We start from the raw sequence: 25,596 nt of genomic DNA, 5'->3' as shown, positions 1-25,596 counted from the left end.
GCCAATGGCATTTTGGGATGTATAAGTAGGGGCATAGCGAGCAGATCGAGGGACGTGATCGTTCCCCTCTATTCGACATTGGTGAGGCCTCATCTGGAGTACTGTGTCCAGTTTTGGGCCCCACACTACAAGAAGGATGTGGATAAATTGGAGAGAGTCCAGCGAAGGGCAACAAAAATGATTAGGGGACTGGAACACATGAGTTATGAGGAGAGGCTGAGGGAGCTGGGATTGTTTAGCCTGCAGAAGAGAAGAATGAGGGGGGATTTGATAGCTGCTTTCAACTACCTGAAAGGGGGTTCCAAAGAGGATGGCTCTAGACTGTTCTCAATGGTAGCAGATGACAGAACAAGGAGTAATGGTCTCAAGTTGCAGTGGAGGAGATTTAGGTTGGATATTAGGAAAAACTTTTTCACTATGAGGGTGGTGAAACACTGGAATGCGTTACCTAGGGAGGTGGTAGAATCTCCTTCCTTAGAGGTTTTTAAGGTCAGGCTTGACAAAGCCCTGGCTGGGATGATTTAACTGGGAATTGGTCCTGCTTCGAGCAGGGGGTTGGACTAGATGACCTTCTGGGGTCCCTTCCAACCCTGATATTCTATGATTCTATGATTCTATGATAAATACAGTCTAAATCAAAAAGAGTCATTGCCACATGGAAATTACATTGGTTTCTCCTTCCTTCTGTGACCTGTTGCCTGAAAATAGACTTTTGAATAAAAATATGAAGTATTTTCCAGGACGCTCTAAAAGTATACTTCTCTTGCAGCAACTGTAGTAGTCATCTTTCTCGTGATGCTGGGAAGCAAACCACAATCAATCAAGTAACATAGGTTGTACTGGCTAACTTCCTAATCTTATGGAGTAGTAGAACTACACACCATAGCTTCCTTGAAATAAAGACTTATTCTGAAGGATTTATTTCAGTTAAAAAAGATCCAAGCATACGTCTGTTTTCTCTGTACTCTTTGTTTTGGTTGCACACAATCTATAGTATGCATATTCATTTGAAAGTCAAATTTGCCCAGGTCATCATAGGAATTAGTGTTCTCATTTACAAGGGCCAGAAAAAAGACCACATCAGAATGTAGGGACTTGTACTCTTGAGCACCATATTTCTTCCTTGCTCCTGTCTGAGTCAATGAAGCTCAATTACCAAGGTCTGTTTGTTGTAGCATCTGCTCAGCTGCCTGCTGGTTCAGTTGCTTGTCTGTTTCTGCACAACGCTGCAGAGAATCGGTTATGGGAACTGCTATTTACAAGCTATCAAGCAAAATCAAGTTTCAAGTGAAGAAAACACAAGCATCAGGTAGGGACTATGCACCTAAATGACTGCTTGGGACTCTCACAGTTTACCACAAAAACAAAATACAAGTGGTCTCAATTTCACATAATTTTAGAATTTATTGAATTGCTTTTTTCTTCAACTTTAGGCTGCTGAATAAGGCAACTTGAATCTAATGCTGTAGTGAAATTCTAAGTAACATAAAATGTTAGATTTTGCCTCAGCAATTGACAACACAATTTTTGAAAGATATTTGTATATTTAATAAATATTTACACATTTACATTTGCATTTTTAATTTATAACACCAGTGAGATAAGTATAGCTAACAGTTTTCAGTATACGTATACCTCACTTTTACAATAGGTTTATTTCAGAAGACAGACTTAATATCCTTACTGACAGGTTTCAGAGTAACAGCCGTGTTAGTCTGTATTCGCAAAAAGAAAAGGAGTACTTGTGGCACCTTAGAGACTAACCAATTTATTTGAGCATGAGCTTTCGTGAGCTACAGCTCACTTCATCGGATGCATACCGTGGAAACTGCAGCAGACTTTATATACACACAGAGAATATGAAACAATACCTCCTCCCACCCCACTGTCCTGCTGGTAATAGTCTCTAAGGTGCCACAAGTACTCCTTTTCTTTTTGCGAATATCCTTACTGATTCATTTGAGCAGGTTCTTTTTTTAAAAAAAGTCAGTGAATGTTTTTGTTAGCAGTACTTGTTAAAGATTTTGATTTCTTCCAGGACAACAGACATTTCAGATGCCATCAGAAAAGAGTACCAGATTCTGATAAATTTCCAAGCAGAAATCCATTGATAATCTAGCAAAATACTGATCTTAGAAGCACAGATAATTTTTTCTGAAGTTCAGATATTTTGGGAGTGGGAGTAGTAACTTTCAGTAAAAGATCACCCAATAAGTAAATTCCCTTTTGTTTGATAATACCTGTACCTCTGTTGTACATTGTACTCTTATTTGTGGAATAGTTTAAAAAAAAACTGAACTGCATCGGTAAAATGTTATAGTAGAGATAATCTTTTCTTTTCCAGTCTCACTCATTAAACTTACATTCAGTCTGTTAAAATCTAGTTTATGACAGAAAGCTTTAATTGGATTTACAGAGATGAAGCTTTTATGTTTTCTGCAATTATGTCTCTAGGAGGCAGGAGGAAGTTATGGGCCTGTCTTATAAATGACATTAAAGATACACAGATTGAAATGAATTATAAATAAGAAACAAAATAGCATTGAAAGAGAATGTTTCCTAATTTCATTAGTTAATCCTGTCTTAGAATACTATTTAACCAACACACTGTTCCTTAATATGATTTGTCAAAATGATTGTGTATATAATGGGAACATGCTCCATACACACACACAGACGACATAAAAATATTATTAAGGTTGCAAAGTCAAGTACTCAAAAGTTAGGAATGCCAATGCTACCTTAATTTGACCCCCTCTCACACCTTGTGTATATGCATTATGAGACCGTCTTTAATAACATGATCACATACTGTTTTTCCATCATAGGATCCCTGCCTCAGTCAGTGTACTGAATGGACCATACTCACTAACTGAGCATCTATTTAATGTATTATTTTATTCTTGTTATTCATGAGTGTGTGCTTTAGGACTGATTGACTGAATGGTACTTAGACCCTACTCTGAATATAGAATTATTAACCTCCTCATGGGCTTTTTTATGGTGCTCATCACTGTAGTATCTGAGGTCTTCATCGACATTAACGATTTTGTTTTCACAATGCACCTGTGCAGTGAGGGGTAGTATCTAATATTACAGATGGGGAACTGAAGCACAAAGTGTTCAAGGTCAAAAGCGTCCATATATTTTGGTTGCCCAATTTGAGACACATGGGACTTGATTTTTCAGAGGACTTAGCATTATATAGCACTTTATATGTTCAAAGCACATCTATTGATTTCAGATGCAGCTTTGAATGTCTAGCACAGATCCAGGTTTTCAAATTGTACATCCAGAAAATGAGGAACACACAATTAGTTGATGTTTGGTTGAAGTGCCTTGCCCAGCATCACACAGGAACTCTGTGGCAGAGGTATGGATAGAATCTAATTCTCCAGGGCATCATTCGGCTGCCCTAACCATGAACTATCCTTTCTCTTCCTTTAGTCTCTTGCCTTATTGATTACACACCCTGCCAAATGAAAACACAAATTCCATCATGTAGACACCCACATGGATCATCAGCAGGGTTTGAACTTTTAGATCCACTACATAGACCTCTTGCTAATTGAGCTAATGGAGAAACTGACAGCAATAGAAAGGGATAAGACACACACACTTTGCTAGTGGGCTTCACAAATATCTGCTGACAGCTGAGGAATGATGAGACTCAGGAATGTCCTTCCCTGATCCCAGTCTCTTTTCCCAACCAGTCTTCCATCACTACCACCTTGGCTCCCAGGCTTGCCCCCAGACTCCTTGCCCCAGTATCTCCCCACTAGGTTATCATCTCAGTCTCTCCATCTCCCCAAAAAAACTTGCTTAGGCTCCTCATGCCAGTCTTCCCTACCCCACAGCTCCCTGTTCCAGTGTCCTTGCTAATCTGGTCCCAGTCTCTGTGCCCCCACCTAACTCCTTATTTAATGATGATACGGCCCACAACAAATGGGCAGTTTCAGGGAAAGTCCTGCTTGGTCCCTGTAGCCCTAAGCTGGATCATGCTCATTGCAGATGGACTCTTTGGAGAATTTGGCTGCCTAACTCTAACAAGTCTTTACTAAACACATGAACTAAGATTCAAAGTCTTATAACTTTGCCAAATCTGGATTTGTATTCACATGAACAGGAAAAGGCACAACCCTTTCACCAGAGCAAAGCCCCTACCAAATTTCAAACCTTTGCTCCAAAGGATAGAGATACTAAAGTTTTCAACTAAATGGTTATACATTTTTGTTTTTTAACATTCCTAACCTCATGCTCAGAAATGGCTGAACCATTTTAGCTGAAATTTTTTGAAAAAACTCAACTTAAAGTAGACAACCCAGCATGAAAAATTTGTCTGAATGGTTAAAGTTTGGGAAAACTATAAGCAATTTAAAACAAGGTCTTAAAATGGAAAGTGTTGTGAAAACTTAACTATAGTTGGCACTACCAGCGCTGCAGGTTTTTGATAGATATGAAAACAGCAAATCTAGCAATGTTTCTGAGCAAGCCAGCAGTTGCTTTAAAAATGGCATAAAAATAAATATTTATAGGTTTGAGGGTAGAAAATTGAAACCTGATGAGCCTTTTGTCAAAATAGAATTATGTTCTACATACCTATTGTTATTGATTTAAATATCCAGTGGTCATCACAGCTGATCTTTGTGAGCCGGGAAGTGAGGTTTATACATCACTCCTGAATGCAGGTTTCTGATGGTAATACTTTACCAGAGTACCTTTGACTTGATGTGTGTTTGTTATCCAGCTGTCAGTGTGCATTAATTTATTCCTAAAGGGCACTGAAGCTGGGGTCATCTACCACATTTTATCTGAACTTTTGATCTGAAAAATGCTAAGTGTTGTTATGTCCATTTAACAGACTGGTAAATTGAGTTTAAATGACTTGCCCAAGATCATACAGCAAGTCAGTGGCAATCCTAGGAAAATCATGCAGGAAACTTGACAAAATCCCCTGTTCTGCTTTGGACAATATTTCCTCTCTGGTATTTAAATGATAATAGTTAATAATACCTAGCACATACCATTTGTAGACCTCAGTTCTCTTTAAAAAGGTGGATTACTATTATTAGCCACATTTTACAGATGGGGAAACTGAAATTCAGAGAATTAATTAATTTGCCTGACGTCACACAGGAAATCAGTGTTGAGATCTGGTTTCTGTTGCTGATTCTAACCCCCAGTCTCATCTCCTGTCCACAAGACCACACTGCCTCTCACAGGTATACAAGATAGATCATGAAATTCATAAGTTGTCTAAACATAAACTGTTTAAACAGCTTAGGAATTTCACTTTGTAGCTTACTTTGTGGGAGGGATTTAAAAAAAATTGTAGCATACGTTACATTAAAGATGTGCTATTTTGGAAAGAGATCCATTTGCATTCAGGCTTGACTAAGCCCTGGCTGGGATGATTTAACTGGGAATTGGTCCTGCTTCGAGCAGGGGGTTGGACTAGATGACCTTCTGGGGTCCCTTCCAACCCTGATATTCTATGATTCTATGATTCAGACTCTAATTTGCATTAAAATAATTTATGTTACTCAAAGCAACAGGAAGTTCTTCTCTAAATATCTCTTCTTTATATATATGTTTCAGATTGCAGATATACATGTCACTCTCACTGTCGAGATCTGGTGCATCTGGACTGTCAGCAGAATGGAAAATTAATGGAATATGTCTCCATATATGACGAGTTAGATCAAACCAACAATGGTCAGGTAATATGTTTTGCATTTGCAGAATTGCTACTTTCCATCTGTCAGTTACATAATAAAGAACCTTCTTCCTGTTCCACCCATCTATTCAAGATCAAAATGTACTTCTGTTGGTAATTCAGTAGCTGACACTTTCCTGCTAAGTCAATACAGAATAAATGTACCAGAAGTTCTGTGCTGCTGGAGGTATTATATTTTGGATAAGAAATAAGGCCAAGGGCGTGACCATTTGTGATAAAGATCCTACTCAAGTTTTGTTGCAAGAGAGTAAGGGTTTTAATCCTTCTGTTGTGATCAAATTCCAGTTTGGGTAATTTCATATTTGCTTACGTAGATTCTTCTCAAGTTTTAAATAGACACAGTGTGCTTTTTCCTTTCTTTTCCATAACGATTGTGTTACGTTACTGCTTGCTTTCCACCCCGAGGATGGCCTTATATTAATGTTTTTCTTTTTACTTGTGGTGTACTTCAAAATAGTACCAACAGAGTTTTTCTCCTCACCTGAAAAGGCAAGGAGTTTACACCCTATGACTAATGCACTCTACTGCATGCATTCACACTCCCTGTCAGTCTGCTCTATAGCTAGGGCAGATAGCACCACCTATTATTAAGGTTACCCGACACTTCCCATGGTAAGACCCTATTTTCAATTGTTTATAGCTTTCCCAAACTTTAACTGTTCAGGCTGAAATTTTCCATGCCAGGTCATTGCCTCAGTTTAAATTATTATTTTAATTTTTTTTTTTATTTCAGACAAAACAGTTCAGCTGTTTCCAAAAACAAGGCTAGGGGAAAATACATTGTTTTGCCCTTATTACATTCTGGTGACTTTTTTTTAAAGCTCTAGTGCCCCCAAGCTTTGGGAAAGGGACTTGAAATTTGGCAGGGAGTAGTCTTTGTGTCAGGGATGTGCTTTTTACCATCCCCATGAAAATCGACCCAAATTTGGCCAAGTTAAAAGCCAAGTGGCATAAGCTTTGAAAAATGGCATTTCGTACATGCTTAGCAGAGACTTCTTAGATTTTGGCAGCTAGATGCCCTAAATAGTCCATCCCCACTGGGCATGCTCCAGCCAGGAGCTGAGCAGGACTCCTACAATTGTAGCTCTGGGCTACTGCAGGCCATGCTAGGTCCAGGCATCTGACCTGAGCGCAAGGAGCCTGTCTCTCTTGTGTTCTCAAGGACTTCCTGCTGATGGAAGAGGAAGCAGATAAATCAAATGCAGAGGGGACTAGGACTTATGAGTGATCAAGGGAGTAGATCGGGACAAGGAACCTTGGGGCAGGGGGCTAGGCCTGGAGCCTGGGGCTGGAGAGAGAGAGGAAAACTGGGACTGGGAGTTGGGGGGAGATTGGTCTAGTTGCGTCAGGAGACTTGGACTGGGATTGGAAGTCAGGAAGAGACTGGGATTGCTTCTTCCTCAGGTTAATTTGCTTTCTCGATTGGCTTGGTTACTTTGTTTACCTTAGATGCAAATATACTTTTGTTTTCTTTTGCTTGTGATCAAACCATGCTGTTTTTCTTATCTGCCTGCTAGCTTGATCCATGCAGATAGGTGAATGCACATTCCTTTGAATAGGGCAGACTTGCTTATTAGCTGTCTCCACAACATTTTTAAGACCGTATTTCCAGCATACATACATAACTCTTTATACACAAACCATACATACATCATGCAATGATCTTCATTACCAGCATGTCATTGTTTTTTCATATGATATCTTACAAGACGCTGTTTGGCTAAATATTCTGACAACAATGTGTTGGGTGCGCCCTTTGCTAGTTGGCATAAAGGAGCTCTTAGGATCGCAGAGGGGAGAGGATAGAAGGGCCAAACTGGGAGGAACAGGCAGAAAAGTCTGTTCCCACTATAACAGTCATATCCAGAACCCAAGATTCCTGAGTCTCACCATGCCTCTGTTGTAAGCAAATATCTGTGAAACCCACTGGCAAAGGGTCCCATCCCTTTCTAGTGCTGGTACACATAAGGTATGTCTACAGTGCAGGAAGAGATATAGGACAGCAAGTTTCTGACTGACTTAGGCTCATGGGGCTTGCACTACAAAAAGGACTAAAAGCAGCAATGTAGATGTTCGGGCTGCAGCCCGGGATCTGAGACCCACCCCCCTCACCATATTTCAGAGCCCAGGCTCCAGCCTAAGCCCAAACATCTGCACTGCTATTTTTAGCCTCATAGTATGAGCCTCATGAGCTCCTGTCAGTCGACCCGAGCTCTGAGATTTACTGTTTCAAGTCTTTTTTTGCAGTGTACACATACCCATAGAGGATGACAACCTACTACTGTTATCTATCACTCTCTTAGGCCAAGTGACAGAGGTCTGTGATGGATGAAAAGGTTCCAACCCTGCTGATGACCCATGCTGGTGTCTATATGATGCCACAAGATGGAACTTCTAGTTTTTTCAGATTCCTTTTTTAAAAACTAAGGAAATTATACACACAAAATTATACTAAGAGAACATTACTAAGATTGCTAAGTCAAGCATGCAAAAGTTAAGAAATGCTTGCTTTTGCATCCTTAATTCCACCCCCTTGTGTGTATGCATTATGATATCTTTAATTACATGATCACATTTTTCCAGAGAATTCTGGCTCATTCACTGTACAGGGTGGACCGAGCTCTGGGGGTAAACCAGGTTGTGTAATGAAGAAGGCTTTTGTCTGTAGGACCCCGGCTTCATTTGTTTCAGAAGTTGGCAGGTATGTACTGAATGAGGCAGGAGACTACAGGAAGAAAAAGGGTGGCCTCAGGGTTAAGGTAGCTGAATGCTGCCCTGGAAAATTAGATTCTATGGCTGCTTTTTCCATGGATTTCTTATGTGATGTGAGTCAAGTACTTTAAGCCAGAATTTTCATAAGTGGTCACTAATTCCTAATTTTCTGGATGCCAGACTCTAAACCTTGGGGTCTGATTTGCAGAGCTACTGAAAACTCAGAGCTACAACTGAAGTTAATAGCAGCTGTACATATAAAGTGTTTGAACATATAAACTGCTATATAATGCTAAGTACTCTAAAAAAATCAGGTCCTAGGTGCCTCAATTTGGACACCTTTGACCTTAATATCTCTGTGCCTTAGTTCCCTCATCTGTAAAATGAGATAACACCCCTTAACCTCAGAGGTGTGTTGTGAAAATAAATTCATTAATGTGTGTGAAGCACACAGATACTATGGTGATGAGCACCATGGAAAAGCCCATTAGGAAATGAATAATTTTGTTTTCACAGCAGAGTGTGAATAGTGTGCTGTAAATAAGGCCTGGAATCACCTGTTGAACAAGGTGAAAACAAGATATTGAATAGCTGCTCATTGAGTGAGTACTGTCCTTTCGGGTCACTGAAATGAGTCCCGTGTAAAAAATAGCAAGTGATTATATAATTAATGCATCATAATGTGTATGTATAAGGGGGCCAAATTAAGGTTATAGAGGCAACCTTAATTCCGGGAATTTTTAACTTTTTCAGTGATTGACATTGTATTGAAATAATGTTCTTTCAACATAGTTTTGTTCTCTGTGTGTAATACATATATATACACACACACAAAAACTAACTAAGGGATATATTTGATGCTTGTATGTTACGCTCCTTCTTAATAGAAATTATGTGACTAGGAGAACATATGCCTAAAGTGTCTTACAGTTGGGGAAATGGCTGCTGTGGTAAGAAACCACAGTCTGATGAGAAAATTAAAGCATTTGCACTTGCAGCCCTAAGAAATGGAAAGCAGTCAAATTCAAGAGAATACATAGAGTGCGATTTAAAATGGGAGGTGAAACAGTTATTATGACAATGAATTCCCCATTAGAACAACATAGGCAGGGTCTGTCCCAAACAACAGATTTCACAGAAACGAGACAATCCCCAGGGGCTCACTGAAAGAGGCCTCCCTTGGATAGCTGAAAGAAAATTGGGCAGGGAGAGAGAACACCCCAAGGAGATTTGGATGGGAGTAACTCAGTCAGGGTTGGTGATTTGAAGAAGTCCTGGCAGAAAAACACTATGTAAATAGACATGCTTGTGTCATTTGTAATTTGTAAATTATTTCTTTTCTTTCTGTTTGGACTGAAGTCACGGGGTCTGCTCACCACTAGTGCACTTCCTCCTAGTTGCTCTGGTGATTAGCTGATGCTAAGTCTGACACCTCCTTTCCACCTCTTGCCACATGTCCTGCCTTCTTTTCCTAGCTTTCAGTGAGGCAAGTCACGTGTCCTCCCCTTCCAGGGTATCAAAGTCTCTTCCAAACAGGCTCAGGCAGTCTTCCTATTTGCTGCACAGCTGGTGCCACTTCCCCAGTGGCTGGCAGGGGAACCTGGGCCCATCCTCTACTCCTGGTTCCAGCTCACCGCTCGTGCACCTCCTCCTGGTCACTCTGGAGATTACATAAGGCACCTGATTCCCCTTAGCTATGGCCTGTCTGGTTAACTTACCCCCTTCTTAGCTTACATTAACCTCTTCAGGGCAAGCATGGGGTGAACACCTGACCACAATTGGGTCATACAAGGCATCACCATTTTGGACTCAATTGGCACAATGGGTGGAATTGAGACAGGTGGGGAGATGTTGTGCTGGGGGTTGGGTGAAATCTCATTGAAGCTGTTTGGTGCGATGGCCACCCTTCATTCAGCATAAATATAAGAAGCAGGTAAGCGCCTTTTTGGAGTAAGATACCTGAAACCGTAGGAGACACCATTCAAAACACAGGGTACATACAAAACCAGTCAGAAGCCAAGCTCAGAGGCGGATTAAGATTTATTGGGGCCCTGAGCACAAAGAACATTTGGACCCCCCTTGCAATGGGGCCGTGCCCCATACTCCTCTTCCTCAGTTTTCAGAATGGAGAGAGGTAAATAGTGGTGTCTCCCAGGGGTCTGTTCTGGGACTAGTCCTAGTCAACATATTCATAAATGATCTGGAAGAAGGGGTAAACAGTGAGGTGGCAAAATTTGCAGATAATACAAAATTACTAAAGATAGTTAAAACCCAGACAGACTGTGAAGAGCTACAAAAGGATCTCTCAAAACTGGGTGACTGGGCAGCAAAATGGCAGATGAAATTTAATGTTGATAAATGCAAAGTAATGCACATTGGAAAGCATAATCCCAAATATACATATAAAATGATGGGGTCTAAATTAGCTGTTACCACTCAAGAAAGAGATCTTGGAATCATTGTGGATAGTTCTCTGAAAACATCCACTCAATGTACAGCGGCAGTCAAAAAAGCAGACAGAATACTGGGAATAATTAAGAAGGGGATAGAAAATAGGACAGAAGATATCATGTTGCCTCTATATAAATCCATGGTACGCCCACATCTTGAATACTGTGTGCAGATGTGGTTGCCCCATCTCAAAAAAGATATATTGGAATTGGCAAAGGTTCAGAAAAGGGCAACAAAAATTATTAGGGGTATGGAATGGCTTCCATAAGAGGAGAGATTAATAAGACTGGGACTTTTCAGCTTGGAAAAGAGATGGCTAAGGGGAGATATGATTGAGGTCTATAAAATCATGACTGGTGTAGAGAAAGTAGATAAGGAAGTGTTGTTTGCTACTTCTCATAACACAAGAACTAGGGGTCACCAAATGAAATTAATAGGCAGCAGGTTTAAAACAAATAAAAGGAAATATTTCTTCACACAATGCACAGTCAACCTGTGGAACTCCTTGCCAGAGTGTGTTGTGAAGGCCAAGACCATAACAGGGTTCAAAAAAGAACTAGATAAATTCATGGAGGATAGGTCCATCAATGGCCAGGATGGGCAGGAATGGTGTCCCTAGCCTCTGTTTGCCAGAAGCTGGGAATGAGCGACAGAGGATGGATCACGTGATGATTATTTGTTCTGTTCATTCCCTCTGGGGCACTTGGCACTGGCCACTGTCAGAAGACAGGATACTGGGCTAGATAGACCTTTGGTCCGACCCAGTAGGGCCATTCTTATGTTCTTATATTATGTTCCCAAGGCCCCACCCTCTGGCCAGGCCAGAAGCCGGAGCTGAGCAGTGGTAAGAGCCACTCAGGGAGCTTGCGTTGCTGTGGGCCATCTTGGACATTCCACCTGCTGTGGGCAGTGCACCCCAGGAGGTGGGGACATAAGGTAGGGGCTGCTCTCAGGCACCCCAGCCCCCTGCCCAGGGCAGGTGGAGGGTCTAGGGCTCCCCACAGCAACCCAGCCTCCTTGGGTGGCTCCTACTACTGTCCGGCTCTGGCTTCTGACCTGGCCTGGGGGCCAGGCCTCAGGGAGAAGAGGAGGAGCAGGGGGCAGGCCACTGAGGGGGAAGAGGAGGGGTAAGGGGTGCGGCCACAATTTCAGCACTGGTGGCCTCCGCTACTTCTACACAGGTTCTGGCGCTCCTATGGAAGCCCCCAAATTGGCTGGGCTTGCGTTAATCTACCACTGGCCCCTGAGCAGGAGATGATGGAATGTTTTATACTTTGCTGCTCCTTTAATGTCAACATTTGGAATCTGTTGGCCTCAACACTGAGAGTTTCACTGTTGCGTGGGCAGGCTGATGGACAATTGGCTTTTGGACTTTTTCAGACACCAGAGGATTCAGCATCTACCTTGCAAAGGAAGGCAGAACAGACTTTTGCCATGTAGTTTCTTTGAGCCCCAGGCAGTTGCTAACACAGTAGTTTTGTGTTACCTATAGCAAAGCTGTTCAGCCAGTTTTCAGGCACAGGATGACTCACCTGAAATTCTAGTTCAGACTATTCTTACAGTCATTCAGTTGCTAGCAATGGCGGAGAGAAAACAGATGAATTTGGCAAAATGGCAGCTGGCACAAAACCTTGTGGCATCAAAATGACCTTTTCATTCTAAGGACAAAGTGTCTGGCATGGGGAGGGTTCCAGTGTTTTCTTTTGTAGCTGTGTATTGTCCCCATTGTGACTGTGGTTTGTGGGGTTTATTTTGAAGTTTTTATGTAATACACATGAACAAAGACAGAGGCAGAACTGTCGGTCCAAAGTGGCGGGGCTGGGATCATTTCCTTTTGGCTTGTTGGTGAGTCACATGCCACTCACTTACCTTAATGTTTTCCTTTTTGACGGATGGTATAGAACAGCTGGGTGCCTGCTCCATTCTAGCCAGATAAATAATGCAGGGATAGGAAGGCCCATGAAATATTCAGCACCTGACATTCCCCCAGAGCTCACAGCAGCTCCTTCCCGCACGGTATTTTAAGTTGAACATTCCAGTCACCCTTTCTTCCCTCTTTATGCAGAGATGGGCCTGCCAAGTCCAGCTCCTGGTCTGGGGTCGGGGTCTGATGTTGGTTATGCTTCATTTTGGGTCAGGCCCGAAAGGTCAAAATCTCAGTCCTGTTAAAAGCAATGGCAAAGCCCCTGTGAAGTTCAGAGGGACCAGGATTTGACACTGCTTGTGTGCCTTTGTTCAGACCTGGCCGCTGGGATGATACCCTCTTCTCAGACTTCACCAGCTGAATCTTGGGAGATTCCTCCTCCTAAGCCTCTTGACATTGTCTGACCAGTACTGGCCTTTGCTTGATTGCTGGGTTATACCCCTCTCCATTACAATCTCCTCAGCTTGTCTTGGAATAAGCAAAGGGATTTGCTCTGGGCAATGGGCCGCATTGCATTACAGCTAGTCACAATTATTCCATCAAAACTTTTTTTTAGACAAAAAATGGCCATTTTAATGTTCTGGGGTTTGGGAGGTTTTTTTAAACAGAATCTTTTTTTTTTTTTTTTAACCTAAAACTGAAAAGTGTTCCATTTTCGGTAATTTTTTTCAGTTTTCAAAAATCAAAAAATGTTCCTGCAGACCAAAATGTTTTCACTTTTCAATCGAAACCTGGAAAGATTTTGCAATTTTTTTTTCATTTATTTAAAAAAAAAATGTCTGGAAAATACTTACCATTTTCTGACCAGCTCTTCAGTCTGCCCAGCTAGTGGGGTAAAATCACTCCAGCAATATCTTCATTGCAAAAAAATGTATTTTTGCATTGAGATAACTAACCTGAGATAGCGTTCTTGCAATAAAATCCTAGTGGAGACAAAGCACTGTAGATTTTACCTCCATGTCTCTGTAGCTAGTAGAGGTCAGCCCCCTAGGTGTGAGGCTTTGTGTTGACTTTGACTAGCTACATCAAGGTAGAAACTACCTGTGCCTTGTCTCCACTGCGATTTCATATCAAGATAGAGATATCAATATATTTATTATTATTTATTGTATGTATTCTCATAGCACCCAGGAGCCCTAGTCATGGATCAAGATTCTGTCATGCTTGGCACTGTACAAACAGAACAAAAAGATAGTTCCTGCCCCCATGAGCTTACAATCTAAGTATAAGACAAGAGACAACAGATAAATACAGACGGAGAGAAGAGCACAAAAGTAGTAAAAACAACTCTTTGCCATTGAAGACCTAGCTTATGACAAGGACTGTCTTTTGGGTGCTGTCTCTCTGGGAGACACTGCTACTTTTTGTGTACAGAGGAAAGTTGCATCACTTTAACTTAAATCGAGTGTTAAACCAGTTTAGTTAAACTGGTGCAAACTTCTCCGTGGACAGTCTGATTTTAGTTTGAGCACCCTATTTTGGTTTAATTTCAACTTGTTCCCAGGCAACTTAAACTAAACTGAAAAAGCCACTTCAGATTGTGTTTTTATTGCAAAGAAATTGTGGCTTTACACAGACGTGGTGAATTCGAGATTTCTATCTCGATGTAAAATCTTAGTGGGAACAAGGCACTGTAGTTTACACCTCAGTGCAGTTAGATGAGGTCACCCAATATCCCCCAACTGGGGTTTAGCCCTACTAGCTACATCAAGGTCAGAACTATTTGTGCCTTCTCTCCATTCAATTTTATATTGAGTTAGTGATCCTGATATCAAAACATATCATTTTTGCAGTAAACACATATCCTTAAACTGAAATAAGAGCAGCCACGCAGGAGTTTGCACTGGTTTAACTAAATCAGTTTAAATTCACCCCTTCAGTTAAACCAGGGCAACTTTTACATGTAGACAGACCCCACGATTATTATATTGCCTTACATTTAATGCCATCAAAGAATTAATCAAAAACAGCAATATATTGACAAGGCAACACATGCAGGGTTAGGGTTACTGCAAGGCCAAGGGTTACAGTTAGGCAAATATTCAAAGAAACATGAGATAGACAAATCAAGACCATAGGCTCTTCCATAGGCTGTCGCTTAATAAATTGATGATCTAACCTCTCCATCAAAGGGCATCTCCAGTTGTCTTATCCTCTTGCACCACTTTCATACCAGTAAAAAGAAAGGGAGTACTTGTGGCATCTTAGAGACCAACAAATTTATCTGAGCATAAGCTTTTGTGAGCTACATCGGATCCGATGAAGTGAGCTGTAGCTCACGAAAGCTTATGCTCAGATAAACTTGTTAGTCTCTAAGGTGCCACAAGTACTCCTTTTCTTTTTGCAAATAAAGACTAACACGGCTGCTACTCTGAAACCTTTTATATCAGTATAACTCCTTTTGACTAGCAGTGGAATTAGACTGGGGGCCAGAGGCCAAAGTCCTGCAGCCACATCGCAGGGCCCAAGCCTGAAGCCCCGTGGGCTGGGGATGAAGAGATGGCCAGAGATGGCGGTGGGGGCCAGGAGTGATGGGAAGGAGGGATTGTGAGCTTGGGGCCCTGCGGCTGGGGGACAGAGCCCGCCACCACGCGGCCAAAGCCTGGGGTAGCAAGGGGCGCCGGGACAATTGGAGAAAGGGGGTGTGAACTCAGAGCCAACACCTGCTGCCACACGGCATAGGGGCCCGAGCCCGAAGCCCTGTGGCTGGATTCCAGGGCCTGAGCCTAAAGCCCTGTGGCCAGATCCTGGGCTCTGAGCCCAAAGCCCTATGGCCAAATCCTGGGCCAAATCACAGCTGAAGCCCGGTGCTGGAAGAGATAGCAGCGGTCAGGGACTATGGGAGGGAGGTGTCAGCCCGTGGTCAGAGAAGGCAGTGCGGGCCAGGGGTAATTTGAACACAATAAATATTTAATGTAAAATGCCATCTGTGCTTCTGTGGCATAAGTTTTTTTGCTAACTCAAAGTTGTTAATTTGCCTGCAAAATGCAACTGTAGAGCTAACAGCACCTACATCATATTTAAACCCCTCTTACGCAAGTAATATAGGTTTGTGAAATTCTATAAGTGGGAGGTGGTGCCTTGTAATTTGAAAAAACTATTGCTGGACTTGCTGCAGTGAAGAGTTAAAGCAGAAATGATTCTTTAAATCTTTGCTGTCTATGTTTGTGCAAATTATATAATAGTATACATGCACACATAACCGGGGTAGCCCTACTTTGCCTGAGGAGGGGGAACACTGCAACTTGCTAGGGTGCAAAGAGATGCAGTTATGATAATTTGCATTGTGTGGATTAGATTGCAGTTTTATTATTATTTCTTGTCTTTAATATGTGTTTTCAAAGTGCAAACAAGGACAGCAATGGTTGGGGCAGCACTGGAGACAATTTTTTGTTGGGATGTGTTCAGACAAGTGGGTTTTAGTTGCCTGGAAAAAGAGTTGTGGTGAAAGCTGGAAGGCTGATATTTTGCTGTTATATGATTGAATGTCTTTTTAAATGTGTCAGATGCCCAGTTGTTTGGGGATAGGCATCTGTAGCGGGGTCGTATTGGAAAACCCGGGAAGTGGGCGGGCGCAAGCCCTCCCACTGCTAAAGGCCCCTCCCCCAGCCTAGCGGGAGGGACCACTGGACCCAGGGACCAACTGATTACGGGGGACAACTAATGAAAAACAGGTACATTTGAGATAGGCATGCGCCAGGTTCTCCCTCACGCCGCAAAAGGGGCAGGCCTCAGGTGTAGGGGTGAACCGCGCCAGATGCATGCCCGTGCTCACTGCTCCATGAAGGAGCCACCAACTAATGTCCCCGGCGGGCCATGGGACCAAAATGGAATAAAGGCTGGCCCGCCGGGGCTCCTCGCCCTCTCTAGGTGGAAGCCAGTCCCGCCATTTGGTGTCGGGGCGGGACACGAGGGTGAGGAAATGTAACATATGGAGCACGAGCGTGTACAGATGGTGTCTGGGCGCGGTTCAAAACCGGACTGGCTGCAGGATACACAGCTGGCTCGGAGTGTGGGAGCGGGGAGGCTGGAGGGCCAGGCGGAACAGGGGGCCAAGAAAAATGTCCGGAGGGCCAGAGGTGAGCAGGGAGTGCCCTCTCGCAGGGCTCGCCGCAGTAAAGCGAGAGAATCGGGTGACAAGGCGGCCTTCACCCCCTGGAGTACGCGCCTAGGGGTCGGAAGGGTGGAAAGCCCCATGTGTCGTAGTCCAGGAGGTCTCCGACTCTGGTGGTTTCTGCCAGGACCACCCTCCGACACACCGAGGGAGACTCTGCTACCTGCACATGGAGATTGTGTAGCAGGGGCTCCGTTAGGAGGTCCGCTCCCTCGGTGGCCACAAATGACCTTGTCGCCAAAAAAAGCTTCCAGGTCCGGAGGAGGTCCTGGTAGAAGACCGGCAGCTCGGAGAGGTCTTGCAGAAGGCCTCTCGGGTGGAGAAAAAAGAGCTGCCAGTCATATCAGAGCCCTCGGAGGCAGCGGAGGAAGGCGTGCGCCAACGTGCTCCATGCCGGACTACCTGCACTGTAAAGGAGCCTCTGCAGGGCCTGGAGGCGGAAGAGATGGACCTGGCTGCGCAAGCAAACCAGGCCTTGTCCTCCCTCCTCCAGGGGAAGACTCAGAGCCCCTGCAGAGACCCAGTGCAGCCCCAGCCAGAAGAACTCCAGAGCCATCCTCTGGAGCCTGGCCAGGATCCTCGGGGCCGGGCTCAGGGTGTTGAGTCGGTGCCAGAGCACAGACAGGACCAGTTGGTTCAGCACCAGCGCCCTCCCTCGCAGGGAGAGACACCGGAACAGTCCTGTCCATCTCCGCAACCGCTCACCCACCCTGGCCTCCAAATCCTGCCAGTTCTCCAGCGGAGAAGGATGCGTGGCGGATAGATAAACACCAAGATAGAGCAGCGGACCCACGCTCCACTGGATGGCTTGAAGCGCGGGTGGGAGGGAGCTCGCCTGCCACCCGTCCCCAACCACCAGGCCAGAGCTCTTGACCCAGTTGACCCGGGCGGAGGAGGCCGCCGAGTAAACGGCCTGGCAGGCCTCCACCCGCACCAGGTCGTGCGGGTCCTGGACCACGAGGAGCATGTCGTCGGCGTACGCTGACAGGACCAGCCGCAGCTCCAGCTCCCAAAGCGCCAACCCCGTCAACCTCCTGTGGAGGAGACAGAGGAAGGGCTCGATCGCCAGAGTATACAGCTGGCCCGAGAGGGAGCACCCGTGCCATACTCCCCGCCCGATGCTGACTGGCTCGGTCAGGGTCCAGTTGAGCCTAACCAGACACTCCATGTCGGTGTACAGCACCTGGAGAAAACCCACAAACTGGGATGTCTCAGAACACGCGATAGAACTCCCCTGTCAGCCCGTCCATGCCCGGAGATTTATTAGTGGGCATGCAACGGAGGGCTTCCGAGAGCTCGGCCAAAGAGAGAGGTAGCTCCAGCCGGTCCAGGTCACCCGCGCTGACTGTCGGGAGTTCAGTCCAGAGTACCCTGCGGGCATGGGCATCGGCATCGGTCGGATCCGGGGAGAAAAGATTAGCGTAGAAGGCCCTGGCCCTTCCACACATCTCCTCCGGATCCGTGAGGGGGGTCCCGTCCTCCACCAGGAGGCAGGTGATGTGCTTTTTGGGCCCCCTCCTTTTCTCCAGGGCGTAGAAGAAGTGGGAGCCATGATCCATCTTCCGAAGGAGGCGGATGCGGGATTGAACAAAAGCGCCCCGGGCTCGATGGTCCTCCAGGGCCTGGAGCTCCTCCCGCTTCTCCCGGTATGCTGTGCAGAGAGGTGGATCCTCGGGGCTGGAGGCGAGACACCTCTCTAGCTCTAAAACCTCCCACTCCAACTGCCCTATCACCGCATCCCTCCGCCAGGTGGCGCCCCGAGTGTAGTCGCGGCAGAAGAGCCATGCGCGCGCCTTCCCCACATCCCACCACCGCCTCGCCGGGGGAAAGTCATGCCACTGCCCCCTCCAGGCCAGCCAACTCCCGGAAGGACACCACGAAGCCCAAGTCCTCCAGCAAGCTGTTAATAAAATACCAATAGGCCGGCCCCGGCCTCTCCAGACTGAGAGAGGCTGTCACGGTCACCAAGTGGTGATCCGAGAACGGAGCCGGCCGGATGCTGGAGGCGTAGGCTCGTGCCAGATGGAGACGCGAGATATAAATGCGTCTGGGAGTGGCGCAATCGATCCCCCTCCACCCGGACATAAGTAAAGGTAATATCGTCCTGGAGGTGGTCGCGCCAGAGGTCCACCAGGGAGTGATGATCCACGATCTCCCTGAGGACGCCCGCGGCTGCCTGGGATGTCTCGACTCCTGAGCAGTCCTGGTCCTCGAGGGTGGTGTTGAAGTCCCCGCCCAGGACCAGGCACTCGTGAGGATCCAGGGTTCCGAGGAAGGCTGACGCCTGCTGATAGAAGCGCAGTCGTTCTGGGCCCGTGTTTGGGGCGTAAACATTGACCAGGTTTAATCTCAGCCCCTCCACGCAGGCTCGGACGTGCAACAGGTGACCCGGAACGACCTCAGGCCGTAGCTCGGGGGAGAACAGGGTGGCCACCCCAGCCAAACGGGCGCCGAGGTGGCTAAAGTAAACTTCGTCCCCCCACTCCAGCCGCCAGCTAGCCTCGACAGCTGGAGCCGTGTGGGTCTCCTGCAGGAAGATCACAGAGTACCCCCCCCCCGAAGGAAGGAGAGCGCCTGGCTCCTGCGGAGACCCACGCTACAGCCCCTGGTGTTCAGCATGGCAAAGATGGTATCTTTCATAGGGAGGGCTGGGGTGAATCCTCACGGGCAGGGGAATCGACGGCTTCCAGCGGGCCCCGCAACAACCCATGTTCAACCCCAAAGGTCATCAGGGAGTTGTGGAACTTACGGGCCCGCCAGTAGGCCACGAGACCCTGCCTCCCAGTCTCTCTCCCCTCCCCAAAAAGGCCCTTCACGGCCCGGAGGATGCGATGGAAGTCCCCCCAGCGCTGGAGGGCGAGCTGCACCTTGCCCTTTGAGCCACGGGTGTCCAGCAGGAAATGGCGCAGCTCTTCCCTCAGCGCAGAGGGGGACGCGGCAGCCAACCCACTGCTGTCCTCCGGTAAGGCCCCTAAAAGATCTTCGCGGCCTGCAGAGACGGGCAAGCATGGAGCGGAACCCCGGTGCAGTTGCGCTGGGCAGCCCGTCCCCATCCCTGGCACAGGAGGGGGTGGCGGAGGGAATAGTGCAGCCATGATGTTAGGAAGAGGGGACACGAAAACCGCCCCCTGAGAATTGTCCGTAGACAGAGGAAACGAGACAACCTTGGGGGCGGCAATAACATGGGCGGTGGCAGGGAAGGGGGCGAGCGACTCATTGGGGACGGAAATAGGATCGGGGGCGGGGTGGGGACTGGGCCAGGGGCAAGGACAGAAGAAGGGGCAGGAGTAGGGACAAGAGCTAATATTGGGACTGGGGCAGGAAAGGGACCGGGAGCAGCAGTAGGAACAGGAGCAGGGACACTGATGGGTTCACGGTCCCCGGCAACCGGGCTATCGGGGTGCGGCTCCTCTCGGCCGGGAGTGGGGGACAACGGGACCGAGGTCAGAGAGGGGCCTGCACTGACGCTGGGCACGGGAGCTGTGAGAAACACGTCACCCACAGCCACGGCGTCAGGAACTACGGAAACTTCAGTGGGGCCCCCCTCCAGAGGGGAAGCCAACCGCTCCATCCAGGTGGTAGAGGGCACGCCCACAGGCTCGGGGCCCGACTGCTCGGCATTGGCCGTCACCTAAAGGGGCTCAACGGCCTCAGATGAGGTGCCATCCGCGGCCGGACAAATAGGGAGAGCCAGGAGGCTACAGTTGGGAGTGAGGGGCAGGGAGAAGGAGGAGGGGGCAGTGGAACAGAGCCGCCTCCCAGATCGAGGCCCGCTGACTGGGGGTCGTCCTCCCCCTGGGTGACTGGGGTCAGACCCAGGGCCTCAATCTCCTCTAATATGGAGGTAAATCCAGTCCCCGCGGCCCCAGAGTCCTCCGCGTCAGGAGCCGGGGCAGTAATAGCCCTGCTATCGACAACAGCAGGGGGCACAGGTGGCAAAGGGGCCAGGGGAACTCCTACAGAGGCCTCCTCGGGAGGGGACTCAACAAGGGGGGGCGGTGACACCTCTGTCTGCTGCCATGGCTGCTATAGCCAGCGTCTCCTGCTGAGCTCCATCCGGAGGCGCGGCAGAAGATGTAACAGCGTCAGCCCCCCGCAGCATTTTTTGCAGGGCCTCCTCTCCCTCCTCGTCGGAGGGGAGGGATCGAGCCCACGATTTACGGGTGCCGCGCTTCCCCCAGACGAGCACCCAGCCCTCCCAAGTGGAGGTGGAGGGCCAGTCAGCAGGGGCAGGGCCAGGGGGCAAGGGTGATTGTTTTGGGGCTCGGGGCAGCAATGGCGGGACAATGGGAGGAAAGGAAACCTCCCCCTGGGGCGGGCCCTCTCCCTCTGCCGACAGAGGTCTTGCTGCCCTCTCCTCCACAGGAGGAGGGGCAGCAGCAGTGGCAGCCGGGCTGCCAGGGTCACCAGTGGTGACAGGGCCGGTGCTCTCCCGGGTGTCGGGGGTCCTGGACGCTCCTCCGGGCCGGGCCAGGGGGCAGTCCCTCCGGACGTGCCCCGTCGCCCGGCGGAGAAAGCACCGGGCCTCCCCTGTTGAATAATGGACCCAGTAATGGGCCCCCTGATAGGGCACCAAGAAGGACCCCTCGAGCGCCACCCCGCCACACGTCACCGGTGGCACTTGAATCTGTGCCTGCCGGCGGAAGGACAGAACATGGCGGAGGGCAGGGTCCTTGCAGCGCAGTGGGAGAGGGCTGATGATTGAGATGGGTTTCCCCAGGGTGGAGAGGGCAGGCAACGTTGCGCAGGAAGGGCGGGATGGAGGTCAATACCACCCGTACGCCCAAGTCCTCCAGGAGTTCTAGGGCAACGAACACGCCCCCCACCGCCATGCCCTTCTCTACCGCCTCTTGAGTGGCGGCCTCTGATGCTAGGAAGAACACAACCTTACCATACATCTTGGAGGCCGCCACGATGGCCGTGGGCCCTACCACCCTCACCAATGCCTGCACCTACGTTTCAACGTGGGGTGACGCGGACACCAGGAGGCAGCGAACGTCATGCTTCCTGGTCAGCGAGGGGAATGGGCCCCAGCCACCAGGAATGGTACCGGAGACGGCAGTCGGGGCAGATGGCGCGGCGGCATACGGGGGGGCGGTGGCCACCTGGGCATACGCTCTGGGGGCTCGGGATGGAGCGCCCCCAGAGCTGGTGGAGGGAACGGCTGGGGAGGAAGGGGCCATGGCAGATGTCGGGGCCGTGGCAGGGAGAGCAGCCCCGCCAATGGGAGGTTTTGTTTTCCGGGCGGGGCCTTTGCCCTTTTTATTCCCCTGGCCCTTTTTGCCGGTGGAAGGGGCAGCCATGGCAGCGGCGGAGTCTAGGCTAGTGGTGGCTGAGAGGGTAGCCGCTGGGGTGGGCAAGGGAGAAACTACGGGAGCAGTAGGGGCAGGGGTAGGGTCCTCCTCCATAGTGGAAAGAGGCAGGAGGAGGCCCCAAATCGGGGGTGGGACAATGGACAGCTGCTCTTCCCCACTAGACGACAGGCAGGGGAGGAAGGTCCAGGAAACAGGGTATTGGGAATAGGTGAGACAGGGCTAACCACTCCTCCCTGCTAGACTGTATGCAGGAAGGAGGATACCAGCGTGAGCTGGGGGCGGGGAACTGTAGAGGGGCACCAGTGGAAGGGAAGAAGCAACCACTCCTCCCCGCTAGGCTGCAGGCAGGGGAGGAGGGTGCTAACAACAGAAGGACACGGGGACAACAAAGGAGAGGGGAACAATCATGGGCGCAGGGCGGGGCGCTGGCTTCTCCGGCTGCACTCGGACGGGGAAGGACTACAATTGCATCAGGGGTGGTGCAGTGATCAGGATAAACCATTTAAAAGGGTGGTAAGAAGGGGGGGCACAAGTGCTTCAAAAGGGACATGGGCACACCAAACTGCGAGCTTCCCAGATGAACACACTGTTCCAAAATGAGTGATATTTTTTTTTAAATTCTAGAATAATTACTCTACTTTGGAAGTGTGCTAATTACTCTGGAATAAAAGTGACTTTTATTCTGGAGTAGTGTGTATCCATCTAGGGAGAATATTCCAGAGCTATTCTGGAACAGCTATGTCAGACAATCTCCCTATGAAGACAAGCCCTGAAGTATTAAAAAAGTAGCAAGTAGAATTGGTCAAAAGAATTATCAAGATTTTTAGTGAAAATTTCATCTTTTTTTTAAAATTTAAATAGAATGTACTTGAAACTTTATTCATTTATTTTTTGCCAGTTCTAATGTCAGTGTTCATCTATTGATCTATTTGCAGCTGTTGGAACCTGCAGAAAGAGATAGTCACTGCTGACTATTGACTCAGTGCAGCAGTGGCCATATCTAAAGTCCTTCAAAGTCAATCAGATTCTTCCTATTGACTTCTGTGGGCTTTGGATCAAGCCCTTGATGTGGCCCAGTAATGCCACTCTGGTTATAAGAAAGGTGAGGAATAGCTTTTTATATCTTAGCCTACCAAAGTTATGGAAAAACAAATAACCACATATGGATATAAACGCATGTATTTGTGTAATAAAAATGTGTATTAGTAAAATTTCTGTAAAATTATATTAGGTAGTATTAATGCCCTAGCTATTAATGACACATCTATTGGAAGGTGTACTGTCACTGTCTTTTAAAAGCAATGGCAATGATGTCATGTTGTTTGAAGTTTTTGGGTGAAGCCACTGTGTTTACCCAAGATAAATAAGTTGCAGACTCTCCCTGGAGAAAACATAAAACCAGATTCTGGGAGTCTTGAGCTCATCAGGAAGAAGCTCAGCTCCTCATGGGCTTGGGAGTCATAATTACCTTATGTGGTGTCATGTTTTGGTCTTGATTGTCATTCAGTCTCTTTCCAGAGTAACAGCCGTGTTAGTCTGTATTCGCAAAAAGAAAAGGAGTACTTGTGGCACCTTAAAGACTAACCAATTTATTTGAGCATAAGCTTTCGTGAGCTACAGCTCACTTCATTGGATAGCTCACGAAAACTTATGCTCAAATAAATTGGTTAGTCTCTAAGGTGCCACAAGTACTGTATTCATTCAGTCTCTTGTATACCTCCATTGCTTGATGTAGGTTCAAGTAGAGACTTTTCATCTCCTAATTCTTGTGACTATGATCTTCCACTACCCTGCAAGTTCCTTGGAGCACTTGGGGCTACAGAACCTGTCATAAGACAAAAGGCTGCAGCTTTCAAAAGCAGTGTGACAGCAATTCTAAGGAATATTTTCCTGCAAGCATCACTGTTCTGAATTTTTTTGTTTTTAATGCCAGCCAGTATTTAAAAACTGATATGCTGATTCACAGATGCCATTACTTGGGTTCTCTAGTTTTCATTTATCATGTGAATATTGTATCCATTCCATCAAACAAAATCCAGCATTGTCACCTAACCTTCTTCATGATCTACATATTCGTATTATGGCTGTGATATCTTTAATCAGATCTTCTGGGTTCTGCGTTCTGGGTTTGGATGACTTTTTCACAGTAGTCCTTCTATTTATTAAGCCACGATATTTACATCTTGTTTGGTATGCTGATTAGAAAATGAATTCAGGCATAGTCGGCCAGAACAAAAGGGGCAAATTGCCCTGCTGGGAGCTTGTACTCAATGTGACACATCCACCAAGCAAATGAAATTAATTGGCTTGAAATCTCCCTCTTATTAAAGGTATTTCCCATAGGTATCACTACAAACATTTCATATATAATCCCCCAGACATTCTTCAACTAGACCATCATGGAAAAGACCAACTGTGCAGACTTTATCTTCGTATTGTGTGCATGTATGGTGGGGTGCAGCTGCCTCTACAGAACTATCCTGTTCTGACAGGGACAGGCCCTCCATAGGGCCAGGAGTTAGTTAGAGGGATGGAGTAAGGTGGGGTCATGAAGGGAGGAGGTATCGGAATGGGGATGCACATTGCTCTGTCCTTAAGACTTATGGAGAATCTGGAGGAAAGTGTGTGCATCGTAAGTCTGTATCAGCTTCTCTGTGAACCTCCTCTGCATCTGTAAATCTCTCTTGGGTGAGTTCTGGGGAAGCTGCTGGCTTGGGAGTCCCTGAAGCCATGCTGCTTGGCAGCCAGAAAGTGCTCCGGGAAGAGTGCAGAAGTACTGGACATTTGTGTGTCTCCCTCCTGTGGATACTGCAGGGGGCTGCATGACAGGAGGCAAAAACAGCCTAACCCTCCCTTCAGTTTGTTGGGAGAACTTTAATGAGAGGACCCCACGAACCCTTCCAGAACATCAGTAGTAGCCCTATAAGCCAGTGAAGAACTGCAGGGGGAAAGACCTGTGATGTCTGATCCTGTAGACAGGTTTCAGAGTAGCAGCCGTGTTTGTCTGTATTCGCAAAAAGAAAAGGAGTACTCGTGGCACCTTAGAGACTAACCAATTTATTTGAGCACAAGCTTTCGTGAGCTACAGCTCACTTCATCAAATAAATTTGTTAGTCTCTAAGGTGCCACAAGTACTCCTTTTCTTGATCCTGCAGAGAGGCATTACTCTTGTTTTAAGATATATTGCCTGCAGATGTGCTGAAGTGAGTATGGTCAGCAGAAGTACTTGCTATACCTTTGGAAAAAGTGTAGCCTGTGCTCCCCTTAGTATTGACCTGTTTTTGCCTGCCAGCACGCTGGATGTGTGTGGAGTCATGGCCATGCCCCTTCTAAGGCTTTGTCT

General features: G+C 47.1%; 1 protein-coding gene across 2 annotated transcripts in view; it reads left to right on the top strand.

Annotated features, from left to right (window-relative positions):
- RASSF3 (Ras association domain family member 3) overlaps positions 1-25,596 on the top strand; it is a 167,089-nt gene that overhangs the window by 52,108 nt on the left and 89,385 nt on the right. For both annotated transcript variants that reach the window (XM_073327884.2, XM_073327885.2), the window contains exon 2: positions 5,599-5,720. In XM_073327884.2, coding sequence (XP_073183985.2) covers positions 5,599-5,720 — 122 coding nt within the window. The remainder of the gene's footprint in view (positions 1-5,598; positions 5,721-25,596) is intronic.

This window comes from Lepidochelys kempii, chromosome 1 (assembly GCF_965140285.1).
Source record: "Lepidochelys kempii isolate rLepKem1 chromosome 1, rLepKem1.hap1, whole genome shotgun sequence".
Taxonomy (NCBI): Eukaryota; Metazoa; Chordata; order Testudines; family Cheloniidae; genus Lepidochelys; species Lepidochelys kempii.
The sequence above is the reverse complement of the archived record's forward strand: the minus strand, read 5'-3'. Positions and strand labels throughout refer to the sequence as shown.